The 15,777-nt window shown below is 56.9% G+C and overlaps 2 protein-coding genes across 2 annotated transcripts in view; both read right to left on the bottom strand.

Annotated features, from left to right (window-relative positions):
* The window catches only part of ULK3 (unc-51 like kinase 3), a gene marked incomplete at its 3' end in the record, with an annotated part of 2,711 nt that extends 481 nt beyond the window's left edge, over window positions 1–2,230 (bottom strand). Inside the window, exons 1-9 of the mRNA XM_082005088.1 lie at window positions 2,123–2,230; window positions 1,711–1,851; window positions 1,387–1,507; window positions 1,169–1,273; window positions 935–1,078; window positions 748–830; window positions 494–649; window positions 320–425; window positions 129–192 (exon numbers count right to left, since the gene is read on the bottom strand). Coding sequence (XP_081861214.1) covers window positions 129–192; window positions 320–425; window positions 494–649; window positions 748–830; window positions 935–1,078; window positions 1,169–1,273; window positions 1,387–1,507; window positions 1,711–1,851; window positions 2,123–2,224 — 1,022 coding nt within the window. The 5' untranslated portion in view covers window positions 2,225–2,230. The remainder of the gene's footprint in view (window positions 1–128; window positions 193–319; window positions 426–493; window positions 650–747; window positions 831–934; window positions 1,079–1,168; window positions 1,274–1,386; window positions 1,508–1,710; window positions 1,852–2,122) is intronic.
* Window positions 2,231–2,960: 730 nt separating this feature from the next.
* SCAMP2 (secretory carrier membrane protein 2) lies at window positions 2,961–15,649 on the bottom strand (the record flags this gene model as incomplete). The annotated part of the gene is made up of 9 exons (XM_082005401.1): window positions 2,961–3,495; window positions 4,676–4,793; window positions 6,446–6,547; window positions 7,064–7,223; window positions 7,766–7,894; window positions 8,643–8,760; window positions 9,745–9,834; window positions 10,519–10,587; window positions 15,593–15,649. 9 exons carry the CDS (start codon window positions 15,647–15,649, stop codon window positions 3,349–3,351), a joined length of 990 nt encoding a protein of 329 aa, XP_081861527.1. The 3' UTR covers window positions 2,961–3,348.
* Window positions 15,650–15,777: the final 128 nt, after the last annotated feature.

The raw sequence follows: 15,777 nt of genomic DNA, 5'->3' as shown, positions 1-15,777 counted from the left end.
GCCCGGGAGATGTACTGCCCCACCTGCCCACAGAGCAGGGGGGGGCTTGGGGGGACCCCCGCCATGGGGGGCAGAGGATGGGGGGGGCGCATCTTGCCGAGCTAAGCCGGGGGGATGCCGCCCCCCACCTCCCCGGGGATTTCTGGCTCACCTTGGCCCGGATGGCTTCTTTCCGGCGAGCATCGCTTTCATCTGGGGGAGAAGAGTGACCCACTGGGGTGGGTGGGCTGCAAACCGGCCTCCCCCGGGGTGCTGCGTGCCCCCCCGCCAAAGGCACCCGGCGCCCCAGGACCCACGCAGCCCCCCCGGCTGGACTCACAGTGCAGAGCCGGCACGAAATACTCCAGGGCTTTGCAGTAGAGGGAGAGGGCGGCGGAGGCGTCCCCCTCCTGATCCTTCTTCACCGCCTCCACCACCAGGTTGGTCTGGGGGAGGCGAGGGGGGGCTCAGGGCTCGGCCCCCCTGCGTCCCCCGGGCCCAGCGCCCCACTCACCGCCTTGCAGAGGCTCTCGGGACCGGGGACGTGCTCCATATCCACGAAGGGGTGGGCAAAGAAGCGCTCGAAGGAGATGCGCTTCAACGGATCCCTCTCCAAGAGCTGTCCCAGGAGATCCCGGCATTCCGGGGAGAGCCGGGGCCGGCTGGGCAGCTGGGGAGGGAAGGGGGCTGAGACCACCGGCCCCGCCGCAGCCCCGGCACGGGGACGGGCTGCGAGAACCCACGCGGCTCCGTCCCGTCCCGCGTTACCTCGACGGCCCGGTCGCTGCGGATCTTCTCCTCCAGCTCGGCGAAGGAGCGGGAGGCGAAGGGCGGCCTCCCGAAAAGCGCTTCTGGAGGCGGGGCGGGGGGGAAGAAAAGAGCGGCGGGGGGAGATGGAGAGGGGGAAACCGGCCCCGAGCCGAGCCCCAGAGGGTGGGTAAAAGCAAAAGCCCACCGTAAAGGATGACGCCCACCGACCACAGGTCCACCCGGGCGTCGTACTGCTGGCGGCACACCATCTCGGGGGCCATGTAGAGCGGGGAGCCCCGCAGAACGTGCTTCTCGTCCCACGGCGACATGTACTGCGCAAAGCCGAAGTCTGCAGGGGGAGAGGGCGAGGAGAGATCGTGGGGCGTGAGGGGGAGAAGGAATTGTCAGCCCCAGCCCCTCCCTGGGGACCTGCCCGGACCTGCCAGCTTCAGCTGGGGGTTCTCTGGGGCGCTCAGGAGGATGTTCTGCGGCTTGAGGTCCAGGTGGGAGATGTTGCGGTCGTGGAGGAACTTCAGGGCGCAGGCTGGGCGGGCAGACGGGCACATGGCAACCCCGGTGCCCAGAGCCCTGCTCCCCAAAATCCCCGGGAAGGGTGTCCGACAGAGCCGGGGTGGGTGCCGGGCAGGGTGCCCTTACCCAGCTGCTGCAGGAAGATGCGTGCCACCTTCTCGGGGAGGATCCTGCGCATCCGGATGAAGCGGGAGAGATCTCCCCCGGCGCAGAACTCCATGATCAGGTAGATGTGGTCACTGTCCCACTGTGAGGCAAAGGGGACCCCGTCACGCCGCCCCCACCCACGCATCCCACCCACGCGGGGGTCCGCCTGGACCGGTTTGCCCAGTTGCTGGCACCGAGCCCCACGGATACGCCCTTGGGGAGTCGGGATGGACCCCAGGACTTGAGCTGGAGGGATGCTGGCTCTGTCCTGTCCGCCCGCCCCCAGGAAGCCCCCAGCCCCACCTGGAAGTCCTTGAGCTCCACGATGTGTGGGTGGCGGATGGTCTTCAGGATCTCGATCTCCGTCAGCAGGTTCTCCACTGACGCCCGGTTGAGGCTCCTCTTGCTCACGCACTTGATGGCCACCACCTCACGCGTGTCCCTCTGCCCGAGGGGAGCCAACCCTGGAGCCCCCCCATACCCCAAACCGCCCGTCCCGGGGGTCCTTCTCCAGCCTGCCGGGGGGGTCGCGGGTAGGGAGGAGCCCCTAACAAGGCAGGGGACAGGCGAGGGGTAGCAGGTCCCATATAGGGGCTATAGGGACGGTGCCCCATATGGAGGACTATGAAAAGGGGTGTGAGGAGGGGTCCCAGGGGAGGGGGGCGCAGATTTTGGAGAGAGGGGGACACGGACCCCACAGCGGGGCCGGCCCTACCTTCCTGTAGGCCTTGTAGACGGTGGCGTAGGTGCCGGTGCCGAGGCGCTCGGTGAGGATGAACCCGTCGAGGCGCGGCGGGGCCCAGCCCGTCCCCGCCATGGCCCCGGCCCCGCTTCCGCCTTCCCGGCGCGCCGCGGCCCTCGCCACGCCCCCGCCACGCCCCCCGCCGTGGCCACGCCCCCCCCCGCCGTGGCCACGCCCCCCCCCCGCCCGCAGGAGAGGGATTTTCTATTGACCGGGAAAAGATCAAACGCGAGGGAAAGAAAAATACAATAAACGAGGAAGGGGTGTGTAAACCCGGCCATTTCTGTGTGAGGAGGGCGGGGGGGGGGCCCTGGGCAGCCCCCCGCCCCCGCACGGCCAGGGCAGGGACACGAAACGGCCCCCCCCAGCTCCGGGGCAGGAGGGGACAGAGCTGGGGGCGGGGGTCAAACAAAACCGGCTTTTCGCTCCCTCCCCTGGTTTAAGGCCACGGTGAAGACTCAGCCCCCCGCTGATCCCTTCTCCCCCTCTCCGTGGGTACAGGAGCCCCCCCCCCCCCCCCCCCCGGGCTGTCAGCCACAGGATCCTTGTGGAAACGGGGGGGGAGATCCACCACGGGGGGGGGTACACGCAAGGAGAAAGACGTTTCCCCTCCCCACTAATCCCCCTCTGCTCCCAGGTTGTCTTTAGTGCCACATTACCCCAGCTCTTGAGGAAGCCGAGCAGTTACGAGGTCAAAATGCAGCGTGGTGTAAGTGTAATAAACCAAAAGTACAGTTTCTGCTCTTAAAATTAATGACATGAACTACACCCATGTTACACCCCCACACCCCCAACAGCAGATAACCAAATTCTTCATAGCAAAAGCCAATAGAAGAAAGAGAACAAAATCAAAAACCTGTTTCCCCTCACTTTCCTGCTCCGGACAGGATGAGGGGAGGAAGACAGACAGACACTCGCTATGTCCTGGATAGAGAAATATATTTGCTTCAGAGAACGTCTCCCCTATCTCCCCCCACCCTAAAACAAAGACAGGGAAAACTAACTGTCATAAACGTAGGCCAGCTGAAGCTAAAAAAAAAAAACCAAACAACCCCACAACAGTCTTCTCAACTGGAGTCGGCATAACAGAGCTAACACGGTACCCCCGAAAAGTGCATCTTTAAGGAAAAAAAAAAAAAAAAAAGAAGGTTGGGGTGATGATGGCAGAGGAAGCGAAGGAGAGGCAGCCCGGGGAAGGGCTAGTTTCCCCGGAAAGCACTCTGTGCAGCTGAGGAGGCTGCCCCAGCGGCTGCGTTCTGGAAGCTTCTGTTGGTGAGGATGCCTTGGGAAAACTCTTCCTGGGCCCTTTGGAAACTGGCTCCCGTGCGCCGATACAGGGAATGCACCTGGGAAACAGAAAGAGAGGGGGGGAAGAAGAAAAAAAAAAAAAAGAAGAAGAAATCAGCACGCAGTTGCGGGCTTGCTGCGCACACCTCGCTCGCCAGCTTGCTCTTCCTCGGCCCCGTCGCTAACCTGCTCTCTTGGCAGCTACAATCACAGAATCGTTAAGGTTGGAAAAGACCTTTAAGTTCATCAAGTCCAACCATCAACCCAACACCACCAAGCCCCGAAGTGCCGCGTCTACGTGTTGTTTTGAATGCTTAGAGAGGCTGGGCGGGAGCCCTCGGCTCCACCTCGCCCAGCATGTGATGCTGCAGACTTCAGGAGACCCTCGTTTGTTGTAAAATGTGGAGCTCTCGGCAAAACGGCGGGTATCGGACCAAAAACTCCTCTCCCTGCACCGTGATGGTGTGGACGCTTAACCCCCCGCGTTTGCAGACACCTGCAGGGAAGGACCTGAAGGTGCCTGCCACTGCAAGCATCATCTCCTTCAAGATACAATTTAGGAGAAAAGGAGGAGGAAGCAGTAGAAAGAGGACCAGTTCAGTCTGTCCTTGCCTTCCCTGAAGCTACGCTTCTGCTGTTAATTGCAGAAACGCAGTCCTGCTGCGGTCGATCAGGAGGAGGAAAGGGGGGAAGCCAGCGGGAAGGCACTCGTTCGGATCCCACCAGGCTCCGAGAAGTCCCACGACATTGCGGTAGCAGCGACTGTAAAGCCCTGGATAGCCCGACAAAACAAAAAACCCTCTGCTCCGCCGGCTCTGGACAGACTCAAGCTAAGGGGAGGTGCAAGAAATTTCACGTCCGTGTTCGACGCGGGTGACCTTTGGGACCTCGCTGGCCGTCTTCTCTGGACGGCAGCCGACGCAGCAAGCCTTACGACACCCTCCTTTATCCTACGGTGCGCTCGAGGCCCTTCACGTGCGCGGTTAATGGCGTGCCTTGCTGAAGCATCTCTGCCTCCTGCCCGCCTGCAAGTCTCCTCAGTGTTCATGGCATCCATGCAGGAAGCACAAGCAAAAAATACTCTCATTCAAACTCCTGACCTGACAGTGCCCTGATTACATCTTCAAAAGCGACCTAATCCCCAGACAGATGAGAGGAGCTGGCAGGATACCCTGGGAGCCGCCCGACCTGCAGATCTGCGATCCAGCCGCCACCTCGCCTTGCCTCCGAGCCACTCACCTGCTTCAGGAGGAAGAGCGAGAGAACCGCGCACAGCGTGAAGAATCCTGCCACCACCATCATGATGACGGCCACGGCCAGGTTCCCGTGCAGCTCGGACAGCGCCGCAATCCATCCGCTGCGAGGAAGAGGAGAGCAGGGTGAGCTCGGCGAGCGTTCCGTTCACAGGATGAGGTGGAGCAGAGGGAGAAGAGGCACTGATGGTTGCACGAGAGCCTTTGGGAGAAGGTTACAGGGAAGCGCAAACCCAAACGTAACGGCTGTGGAAACAGGGACCCGGAGCTCATCGAGGCGCTCGTTTGGGGGCCAGAATTTCCATTATCGTTTTTAGAAGCGATCCACCACACGAGAATCGTGCTCACCCCACCCGCGTTACAGCCCTGGCCCCTGGACCACCCCTCTTGGGTGGCAATCTTGGCGCCGTCATAGACCAAGTCACTTCCACGAGCACCAAATTCAGCCGAAAAGTGTAAAGATAGGCCGGTACATCTAAATTGGAAGAGACCCGCTGGTAGATCTGGAGCCTAGACCTACGTGTCACCGTGACAGCTCTGCCTGGCCGGGGATAAAGTCAGAGCCACAGGAAGGAGGAAACTGGCAGTTGTTGAAGGGAAGGGGCAGGGAGGGTGTTGGGAGTTACCAGTGCTTGGCTGTGGGCGAAAACACCAAGATGCCCCAGTCAAAACACCCTCCTGGGTGCCGGAGAAAGGGATCTTTCCAACTGCTAAACCAAGCAAGCCACGTGCCACCAGGAGAGAGGGAATCAAGCGAGCCAAACCGTCTCGTCTGACGTGCGGCACAACTTCTTGCTCATTACAAGGAAGCGGAAAGGCACACCAGGCACTGCAGCCAAAAATAAACGCACTGTCTGGCTTGAGGAAACACAGCAGAAAGCTCAACGCACGCTTCTGCCAAGTCAGGCTGAAAATGGAGTGCCCCCTCCCCATCCTGCACGACTAAGGCAGCACCGGGACAGCTTTGCCCATGAGCCGTTCTGCAGGCAGCGGGCAAAAACAGAGAGCAGTTTCACTGCGCTCATCACCTGGAGGCTCGCCCGCAGAGGAAACACCACTAGCTGTTCCCCTTTTCACCGTCCACGGCAACGCGGGAATCTGACCCGCGGCCAGCGCAGCAAGGCGAAAAGCAAGCCGGCGCTTTCGCTGCAGGGGGCAACTGCTGCGCCCACTCTAGAAGCCCAGACTCGTCTTTCTGTACAACGCCGTCACGAAAGGGTGAGGATAAACCCCTCTCTGCCTATTTTTCGAAGCGCAGCCCACCACCAACACACCTTCCGAATTCAGGAAGAGTTTGAGGACAGAGTCAGGCCGCCAGCAGCGGTATCGAGTTAAGCCGTACCCAGACTCCGGGTCAGAGAGCCCTCACGCTACAGCCGCTGTCAGGGAAGGCTCCATTTTAACACAAGGCTGTTACGGTCCACGCTAGAGGCTCGGCATCACGAAGGGATATATATTAAGTGGAGGGGGAGGGCAGCAGAGGAGGCGTGGAAGATTTCACGTACTCCTTTCGGTGCTGGCCTGCAGCAGCGAAGGTACGTGCTTTTGCCGGGACTGGGATGGGGACTGGGATGGAGGATGGAGGCAGCCCAGCTGGGACCTGCCAAAGCTGTGTATCAGGTGAGAGAGGAGAACCACGGGAGAAAGAACAGACAGCTGTCAGAAACGGACCCCAAAGCTTCTGACAGTCCCAGCCCTGGCGAGGAAAAGCATCCGTGCAGGGCTGTGACACGCCAGCCCGTGAAGCCGAGCTTACCTGTCTCCCCAGCCAGGGATGCCGACAGCCTGGATGATGTAGATTGCTATTTGGCAGAAGAAGATGAAAAAGAAGACGAAGAAGCTGAAGGAGCTGTCAGACCTGCAGGAGAGAGGGCAACACGAGTGAAACCCAGGGCCACGATTCCCGTACAGACTCCCTCTTGTACGAGGAGGGAAACAATTTCAGTGAACCCCTTCCTCCAGAGGGAAGCTGCTACGGGGAGGTGATTTCAGGAGGAACTTACACAGCAACACGATTTCCAACACCTCCACCGCCTATTGCAAAAACCACCGCCCTGCCAGTGCGAGACGGGGCGAAGGCGGCTTCCTTAACGCACGCAGCGTGCTCAACACATTCACGTCTAAGCAGTTTCTCAGAAATTAATAAAAAGTAGGGCCCTATGACTGGCTAGGCTTGGCTTTCAAGATGAAAAAGGACCACCATAATCAAGTTCCATCAGATACTTCCAATACATTTAGGAACAAGTGGGCTTGGTCTATTTAATGATGCGAAGAGCTGGAAAAATCCTGCAGGCAATATACCATCAGAACAGATAAAACCAAAGCTCCTCCCGCTAAAAGATATATCCCCATTACAGAAGAAAATAGTACTTGCCTGAAAGCCTTGTAAATCGGTCGGTACCAACAGAGAAAGGCACAAGGGGTGAATAAAATAAACCACAGGATCGAGAGGCCAAAGTCTACTCCTCTTTCCGTCTCGACTGTGAACCACGCCAGGCAAGCAAGCAGGTTTAGGAGCAGGGTAATCGAATGCACTGTTCGGGAAGGGAGAGAGAAAAGAAACGTCAGGAGGTTCTTGGAAAACGCAGAAGTCTCTCCAAGCATCCCTCGTCTCTCTCTGCAACTGGGGAATCTGATCCACATGGAGCTCTGCAGAAATGAAGGAGACTTTGGACCATCTAATTTCCTTCCTTCCCTTCAAAGGAAAACAGAGCTTAACCTCATCTGATCCTGCTGCTTACAACCAAATCTTAACTCTTTTCAGAGCACCAAAATTGACAAATACGGTCGAGGCTGCTTTGCATCCCATCTCTGAACCGCGCTATCCGCCGTCTTTCAGAGTCTCGGGGGAGCTGTTAAAATCTCCACGGAACAACAATCAAAACTCTGTCACAAATGAGCTGTTCTCAAAGCATAAACTTGGGAGTTCTTTACATTTGCCTTTATAAAAAAGGAAGACAGACGTTATTTTACCCTCGCAGACTCCACCTACAGAATTTACCGTAGGTCAAAGCTCAGCATGCGATACAGAATCTTCTTAGAAAGAGTTTTTGCTGCGGTTCAAGCTATTACTTACGCATCCACAAGTAATACAGCATCTTGCATATCCGCTGGTAGTCAGCTGGGATGTCTGCAGAAAAATCCTGATAAAAACACGGCTTGATCGGGCACTTCTTGGGAAGAGGTGGCCAGTTGTTTTGCCTCGCTGTGGAAAGGAGAAAGGAGCAGCTCTTCACGTGCTCTTCTCTCACCGAAAGGCTAATTTGCACGCCGGAACGTGCAAGCAGCCATTCCGACTGACATTAAAACCTTGGAAGAGGCTGGGTCTTGGTAAGTAACGAGGTTTGAGCAGGCAGCACAGCAGGGATGTGTTAACTCCGCTGGCAGCAGCGAGGCAGGTCAGCCTGGTTTGTGGGAGGCAGAATTCCCCTGCAAGGGCCAAAGGGCCATCGCAACCATCACCGCTCGGCACTACAAGTCCAGATTCAGCCGTTTAAAACCGAGATTAGGGGAAGATATTGTTTTGTTGTGGTTAAGAGAGCCTCAAGATTGAAAAAAAAAAAAAAGCTTTATTGCTCTCAGTGAAAACCCTTAACGTGGCAGCATCGCACCACAGCTCAGAGACGGATACAAAACTGGTGTTTGAAGCACTTAATGTGGCCAAACGCAGACGCTGAGAGCACGCTCGAGGGCAGAGACCCACCAGAGCTGGTCTCCAGCACCTCATTTCTGAGCTCCTTTCCCACCTTGTAAGTTATGGGATGACAGGTACCCATAGAGGACCCAAGTCCCCAGAGGCTTGCCGTGAAGAACTAGAGGAAAGACACGCGGCTTGTAAAAAAGCTGCTTACACTTGGGACAGGCTGAGCCTACATCAAATCCTGACCAACCAAGCGATCCCGACTTCCCTGGGCATCACCCTCCTTGCGGGCAGGGCAGGAAGAGCTACTCACGATTAATGCTGGCTGCGTTACTCTGCAATTCCCTTTCCTTCTTCTCCAGCTCGGCTGCCTTCCTCTCTAATTCTGCCTGCTGCTGAAGAAGCCCAGCCTGTGCTGCCGCGGCCACAGCCTAAAAGGGGAGGGAAAAGAGAAGTCCTTCCCTGGCCGAGGCAGCGGCAACACCACCCAGCAAACGCACCAGATGCCAAAGTGGAAGGGAAGCAAAGGCGAATTCAATAGCAAGGGTTGAGGACAACATGAAAGCTGAATATCCCCGGGGCTGATCTGAAACATCTGGAGGTTTTCTGCCTTACCTACTGGAGGACAGAATCAAGATCAACGCAGAACTCCACCCAGACGTTCCTCTCTCATCCCACGGGAAGACAGGGACGGCTATCCGGGCTGTTGCCCATCCTCTACGCCCTTCCCTTTCAGCAAAGCTATGCTTTTCTTGCAGCTCTGTCCACCTCCCAGTTCGCCCCACCGCTCTAACCGCCTTGCAACAGAGCGGCGAGCAGGACTCCCGGGCGTACCAGGACGATTCCCTTCCCAGCTAGGAGAGGAGGTCCAAACGAAAGGCGAGACAGCTCTCTACCACACCCCTTAAGCATCTCTTCTACCTGCTCGCTATTCTGAGAACTGCCGCTTTCTCCCGGCAGCCTCGGCTCCTCTGCTCTTTGGATGAGGTGGTGCTGGCAGTCGGGGACTTGCCAGCCAGTCGAAGCTGCAGCTGCAACGTATAGCTAGACTGCATTTACACTCCTGCAGCCGAGCGCGTCTGAGCAGTCACCAGGACGACGCTAAAAGCATTAGCAGGATACAGCTCAGCGTTTGCAGAGGGAAGCCAGAGCAAACAGGATCCAAGGCGAAGTGAGCTCTGCCACCAGAGGGACAGGGAAAAGGCATAAAAAGAATCGAGTGTACGTATTCCCTAGAGATCCGCTTCGCGAGGCAGGCACAAAAGCAAGTTTAAAAGGTCGCCTGCAGCTTCCCACACCCAACCCCAGAGAATCCCGCTCCCCTCCTACTCCCACATGCCTCCAGAGGCCCAGGGGAGCTCCTTCACGCTCCCCAGCCCAGCTCTTCGGGAAGGCGCAGCGAGGGCTTGCCATACCTGGGGAGTGGGCTCCACGGACGTCTGCAGGACCGCAGGCTGCGAGTGGCCCGAGGGCTGCGTGGCTGGCGTCGTCCGTGCTGCATTGGTCTGCACATAAATCGCAAGCAACAAGGCAAGTACATATGGCTTCTTTTCGAAACAAAGACCAGTTTCGGTTTGAGCGCTACTAAATCAGAAAGCACTAGCGGGAAGCAACTCCGCGTTTTCAAAAGTTTGTTGGCTCCTTAATGCACTGGGGGAGCGGCACGCGAGGATTACGGGTATTAGGCAAAGGAGAAACAAAAAGGGATTTTGATCAGTTGTTTAAACGACAAGTATTGCTTTATCCTGGTCTCCCGTTCGCCTTTTCCCACCTCACACACGGCAGCAGCCAGGAAATGAGAACGAAGTTCTTGCAGCGATCCACCAGCGATATCGCCGCAGCAGTTCAGCTCCCAACCCAGAGACCAAATAAATACCGGCGCGTCCTCCCGCAAAACACCTTCCCCTTCACACTCGATAGAGCTTTACTGTGAGGCAGCAGCGGGTGTGAGAGAAGCCGTTCCATGAGAGCGGAGAGCTCCAGCTGGGAGTTTATTAGCGCAGGAGCAGCTTCTTGCAGCTTGCCATGCAGGCAATGAGCTACGCCGTCCACGGGGAAAGCAGCCGCAAATGCCTCACCTTTTTTTTTTTTTTTTCTTTCAGCTGCACCTACCGCAGGACTTTCGACACGGCTAAAAACACCAAAAAGGCACAGCGCAAAAGACGCATGGCACATACCAGCCGGGAGCTCTCAGAAAAGGGGTTGAATTCATCCAAGCCACTTTGGCTAGCGTTCGTGAGCTGCGTCACCGAGGGATCCTGAAAGGAGGGAGAGCAAAGACAAATCAGCATCAGACACAAGTCATCGTTAGCTTATACGTTATCCACGCTGCCCGCCTGCCTTCCATCCACTCGTTAACTGGGAACAGGATGGGGTGAAACGCACCCACGCCACAGGCAGACGGCCTTGGCTGGCAATGAATTTAAATAACCAGGGAGATGACTATCAGCAAGGCAAGATTCGTGGGCAGAAGTAATCTCCTGTGCAGCCGAGAGGTACATTTGAAGAACTACAACACGCGTTTGGCACCGGAGCCCTTTCTGCCGATTACTACCGCTTACCTACAGCGAGTTATTCCTGATTTCCAGGGACGCGAAGCGGGACAACGGATTCATTTGCCCACGGTCCAAGAGTTGCTGGATGCCCCGGCCCACCTCCCAGACCTCATCCGCACCACAAAGCGAGCAAGGATCCGCAAAGTGCAGCACAAAATGAGCTTCCAGGTACAGCTGGTCCTGGCTGACTGGTCAGCTGCCACCCAGGGCATTTGGACCAGCAAACTAAAATGATTGCCCTGAAAAGGGAAAACACCCAGGAAAAATCGAGCTGGAGGCGCGACACCAATCACTTACGGAGGTTCGAATGCCGCTGGCGTAACAGCTGCATTCACCTGTACTCGTATCTCCTGCTTGTCTCCGACGAATGGTCCAATCGTTTAGAAAAAGGCTCTCGGCGCCTCTGCCAAAAATGCCTTTCTTCCCTCACCTGCAATGAACTTCGCTATTTTCAGCTCCTCTTTTATACACACTACTTTCCCTAAAAGCCTCCCTCTTTCATAGCCAGACTTGGACCTCTCGAGTGTTTCTCTCCTCAGTTATTACAGAAACAAGGCACTTTTTGAACCTGGAAATCCCACTGCGAGATCCGCCTGATAACTGGGTGTGGGTTAAAAAAAAAAATAAAAATTAAAAAGTGGCTTTTTATCCCTTCCTCCCTCCCCCAGCAACTAGCGTCTTGAGCTCAGTCATTTTAATCTCGTGGTTAACGGGGTCAGAAGCAATTGAGGCCGCGACAGCGCGCGAGCGAGACGCGCGAGCGAGACGCGCGGAGGCTGACCGAGCCCGTGCGCGGCAGAGAAGTCACTCGGGGCGTCTGCGAGCCGCTGGAGCCGCTCCCCGGGGTTTTAGCGCAGCCTTCGCCGAGCGAGGTGCGTACGGAACAGTCAATGAGTAACGTCAGGTCTCCTCGATAGCGGGCACTCCCCACGCAACAGGTTGCGCGAGTTTATGAATCACCTCGGGGCGAGGGACCTGAGATGAGGAGGTTTCGGATGCTGACTGATGAAGTACAACTCCCCAGCCAGGCAGGGCTGTAAAAAATGGGGAGCAGCAGCCGAACCGCCACGCTGGAAATAAGAGCTGCAAGGACTCGAAGGCGGCGGGTTTTATGTCAGTACTTACTCCTCGTGGAGGCTTTGGCTTAACCAGTTTTGCAGAGGCGTGGGCTTCTCGACTCCAGCTCAGAAGTCGGCTAACGCACGACGGCTACTGCGTGCTAGCACGATACCCTTTAATCCAGGCCAGGCGAGGTCCCAGCCTGGCTGAAGTCCCGCAGAAGGCGACTGCACACGGAAGAGAAACTCCCTTAAAGGTATGGGAAGAAGAAAGCAAAGGCTGAGAAACCATCCGAAGGGCTTGAATGGTCAGGCTGGTAGGAAAGCGCTTGGAAATTAGGAGGTACGCTAGAATACGGAGGCAAAACACGGGTTTTTCTCCTCCCATCGCTCAGCTCCAACCAAAAAGCAAGCCCCTGAATTAAGCAGAGGCTCACCAGCGCAGCACTGCTATCAAAAGAGCAGGATGCCAGTGGCCTGAGCAGGGCAGGGAGAGCAGCACCGCTGTTTCCCTGCTTGCAGCTGCGGAACAGTTCGATTTCAAAGGCAAATGACCTCTCGTCTTACTGCACAGCTTTTTAAATAAAAAAAAAATGTCTTAATTAGGCAGCACGGCCAAGGCGAGGCAGCTCAGCTTAAGTTCCTCGTTACCGTGCAAGTGTGTCTAAAATAGATATACAGAGAGCAGGGAATTTGCAACAAAGCTGAAGTGTGCTGGGACATGTGCCTCTGTGCTCCGGATTAGGGCAGGGAGGAAAACAGTCCCTGTGAAAGAAAGGGGATGACAGAAAGGCACCAGCTTCCACAAGCCTGGACCACACAGCGTGAAGGATGGGTAAGCACGAGAAAGGCAGACGAGGCGAAGGAGAAGTTGCCCAAAAGCTTCACGTTTTACAGCTATTTTCTGCAAGCTACAGGCCAAAAAGACAGTCGACCCTCTCGAAACGAGCACAGGCCTGACCCTTTACGCTGCGAAATGCAGAAATGGAGACTTAATTCAGCCACTGAACCACCTGAAGCCACGTTACCCGGCCGTCCTACCCTACTATCGCTTCCCCAAGCGCTAGGGATACATGATGCCATTTTTCATGACTTCAAATTCCCCAGTGCAGAATAATTTCGCTTTTGGACCAAATTGCCCTGACGTGAAGATTAAAACGGTTTTCAGCCGCAGCGTTTGATGCAAATACGAAGCCGCTGTCGCGCTGTGCCGGCTGACAGAGCTGCTAAAAGGTTTCGACACAACAGGTTTGTGCAAGAAATTATATTCTTCCACTTCTTTCTATTCCCACAATGCGAGACACCTCTCTAGATGAGCTCGAGGCAAGAGAACTCCAATGAGAATCACCTGGAACGTAACATGGTTGTCTAAATATCACAGTAACTGCCCCAAATATCACCAGTCCTGCAGTCAGCCACCGGCACGGGGCCTCGGAGCACTGCCGCTGCCTGGAAGATGCACTGGGATTTCTCTCAGTGGATTTTATCATTGATATCTCTAACGAAGATGGAAGTTTCCAGCCCTGCCTGCAGCTTTCATCAAAGTTTTGGAGGCAGCTGCCACTTATAGCCAGTTACTGAATAAATGAAGGTAGTTAATCACCTCTCACCACAGAAAGAAGAGCCAGAGATATTTTTAACATGACCAAACCAGCTTATTTTTTACAAAGCTTATTGAATATCATGAGCAAAGTCTCCTTAAAAGGCAAAGATCCCCAGTTATGTCAGGATTCGGGGAGTAGGAAGGGCTCTACGAGGATCCGCAACACGGAAGGAAAACCCTGGTGCTCTGCCCAAGAGATGCTCATCAGCGTGACAAGGCTGGGAGGGTGAAGATGCTTCCAGGCTTTCAGCGAGACCTCCAGAGGTGTGGAAGGGGATGTCAGCGCCCGCCGGGCGGGCATACCGTCCCCCCAGCCCTGCACAGCACCGAGCCAGCACGTGGATCCAAACCCCGGCAGGGAACGGGCTCGTTTCATCAGATTTACTAGAGCGGGGCAGCGCTGCCCTACATCCTGAGATGCCATTTTCAAATCGGAGAGACAGGGCTTCGAGGCTGCAGGCAGCAGCAGGCGGAGATTCCTCGCGTCCAGCTGCTGACGACTGGGGGAATTTTTCTTTAACACAAACAAACAAACAAACCAGGGACAAAGGTGAACGCAAAACCTCACGCTCCTGAAAGGAGGATATAAAACCTGCCACGAAGACCAGCTGTATCGGCAAAGGGCCATCCGACAACCGCGGGGGCATCCGCGGCGCGACGTACGTTTCTCCTAATTCAAAAATAAGCCTGACATCAGAGTTACCTGTTGTAAATTGCATCCAATCTTTTTTGTTTAAACAGTGAGTAAAGCGCGAGCACGGCCCTGTTCGGTCAGATACCAGGGCAGCCGTAATGCGCATAAAGCAGCAGAATATTTATTTCCTCAGTGCCAGAGCGGTAAACTCCTATAGGAATAGTGACCGTACGTGGGAGCCACCCTATATTCCCCACCACAGAAGGAATATTACAGGAACACGGTCATCCAAACCCTTCTGGAGACAGACGAGAGCGCGTTAAAATGAAGGTGAGGGAGAGAAAGGATTTTTTTTTTTTTTTTAGCGTCCATTTCACTTGGATTCCTCAAAACACTCAGCCCCATCAGCGAACGGCTTCACTTTAGCTTGGTCATGAAATCAGGGGTGAGGAAATGACCCCCTCCTGCGGATTACGTCCCGGCCCAAACAGCAAAGGTAAGGCAGCGTCCGCAGCCGCTCGCCGGTGAAAGGCAAAGCCCCGACGCCCGTTTCCACATCGCGGCCGCACGGGTCAGGTCCGAGAGGCCGTTCCCGGCCAACTCCCCGCACAAATGACCCCAGGTTTCAGTGCACGGAGGTTAATCCCACAGAGGGGAAACCCACCGAAAGCAGACCGAGTCCCCAGGAACCTCCGAGGGGATCCCCCGAAAACCAGAGCCGGAGGACGCATGCTGCCCTCCTAGGCGCGGTTTTAAGAGCTGATGCTACGGCACGTGAAAAACACAGCCCGAAGAGACCCAGCAGTCAGTCAGACCGCCGCGTAGCGCAGTCAGGAGAGGTCCCTCGCCGCATTTTAAAATTTATGTTTATGATATAATAAAAATTAATTCATTGATACTCGTAATACCTCCGCAACTCGGGCATCCGCAAGGGTTTCGGCGTCCGCGCGGACGGCTGGCGCTGAACCCCCCTCCCCAGCGCCTGGGGAGGTGGGGAGCGACGGGGGCTGGGAGCAGAGGACGACGTGAGACCCCTCCTCGAAAGGAGCGGGGGGAGGGATGGCGGCTTCGAGCAAGCGAGGGCGGGAAGGGCTCCCGGTGCCAGCGGGCACAGCCGGGGCGGACCGCGGCTGGATCACACCGCTCCTGCCTCACCCCCGGGGGGTGGGGAGGGGCAGCGGGGACCCCCCCCCCCCGAAAAGGGGGTGAGCGAGGCGGGGGCATGACGACCCCGCAGGGCTCGGGGGTCCCGGTCCCGCAGCGCGGCGCCCTTAATCCCGCCCCCCCCCCCCCGATTGGCCGCGGCGGGGAGAAGCGGCGCCGCCATTGGCCAGCGACGCTTCAGTCAGCGCCACGTCTCGCCGGCGACGGGCAGGGGAGGGAAGGAAGGGGTCCCCCGGGCCCCGCGCCCACCTGGAAGGGGTTGATGTCCACCGGGTCGGCGAACGGGTTAGTGTCGAAGCCCGACATGGGCGCGGTCCCCGCTGCTCCGCTCCGCGCTCCCGCCGCCGCCGCCGCCGTCGCGCCAGGCACTTCCGGGGCAGCCGGGGCGCCTGCGCCGCCAGCCACGTGACCTGCCCCGCCCACCGCGCAGGCGC

The sequence above is a fragment of the Phaethon aethereus genome (assembly GCF_964289735.1).
Source record: "Phaethon aethereus genome assembly, chromosome: 12".
Taxonomy (NCBI): Eukaryota; Metazoa; Chordata; class Aves; order Phaethontiformes; family Phaethontidae; genus Phaethon; species Phaethon aethereus.
The sequence above is the reverse complement of the archived record's forward strand: the minus strand, read 5'-3'. Positions and strand labels throughout refer to the sequence as shown.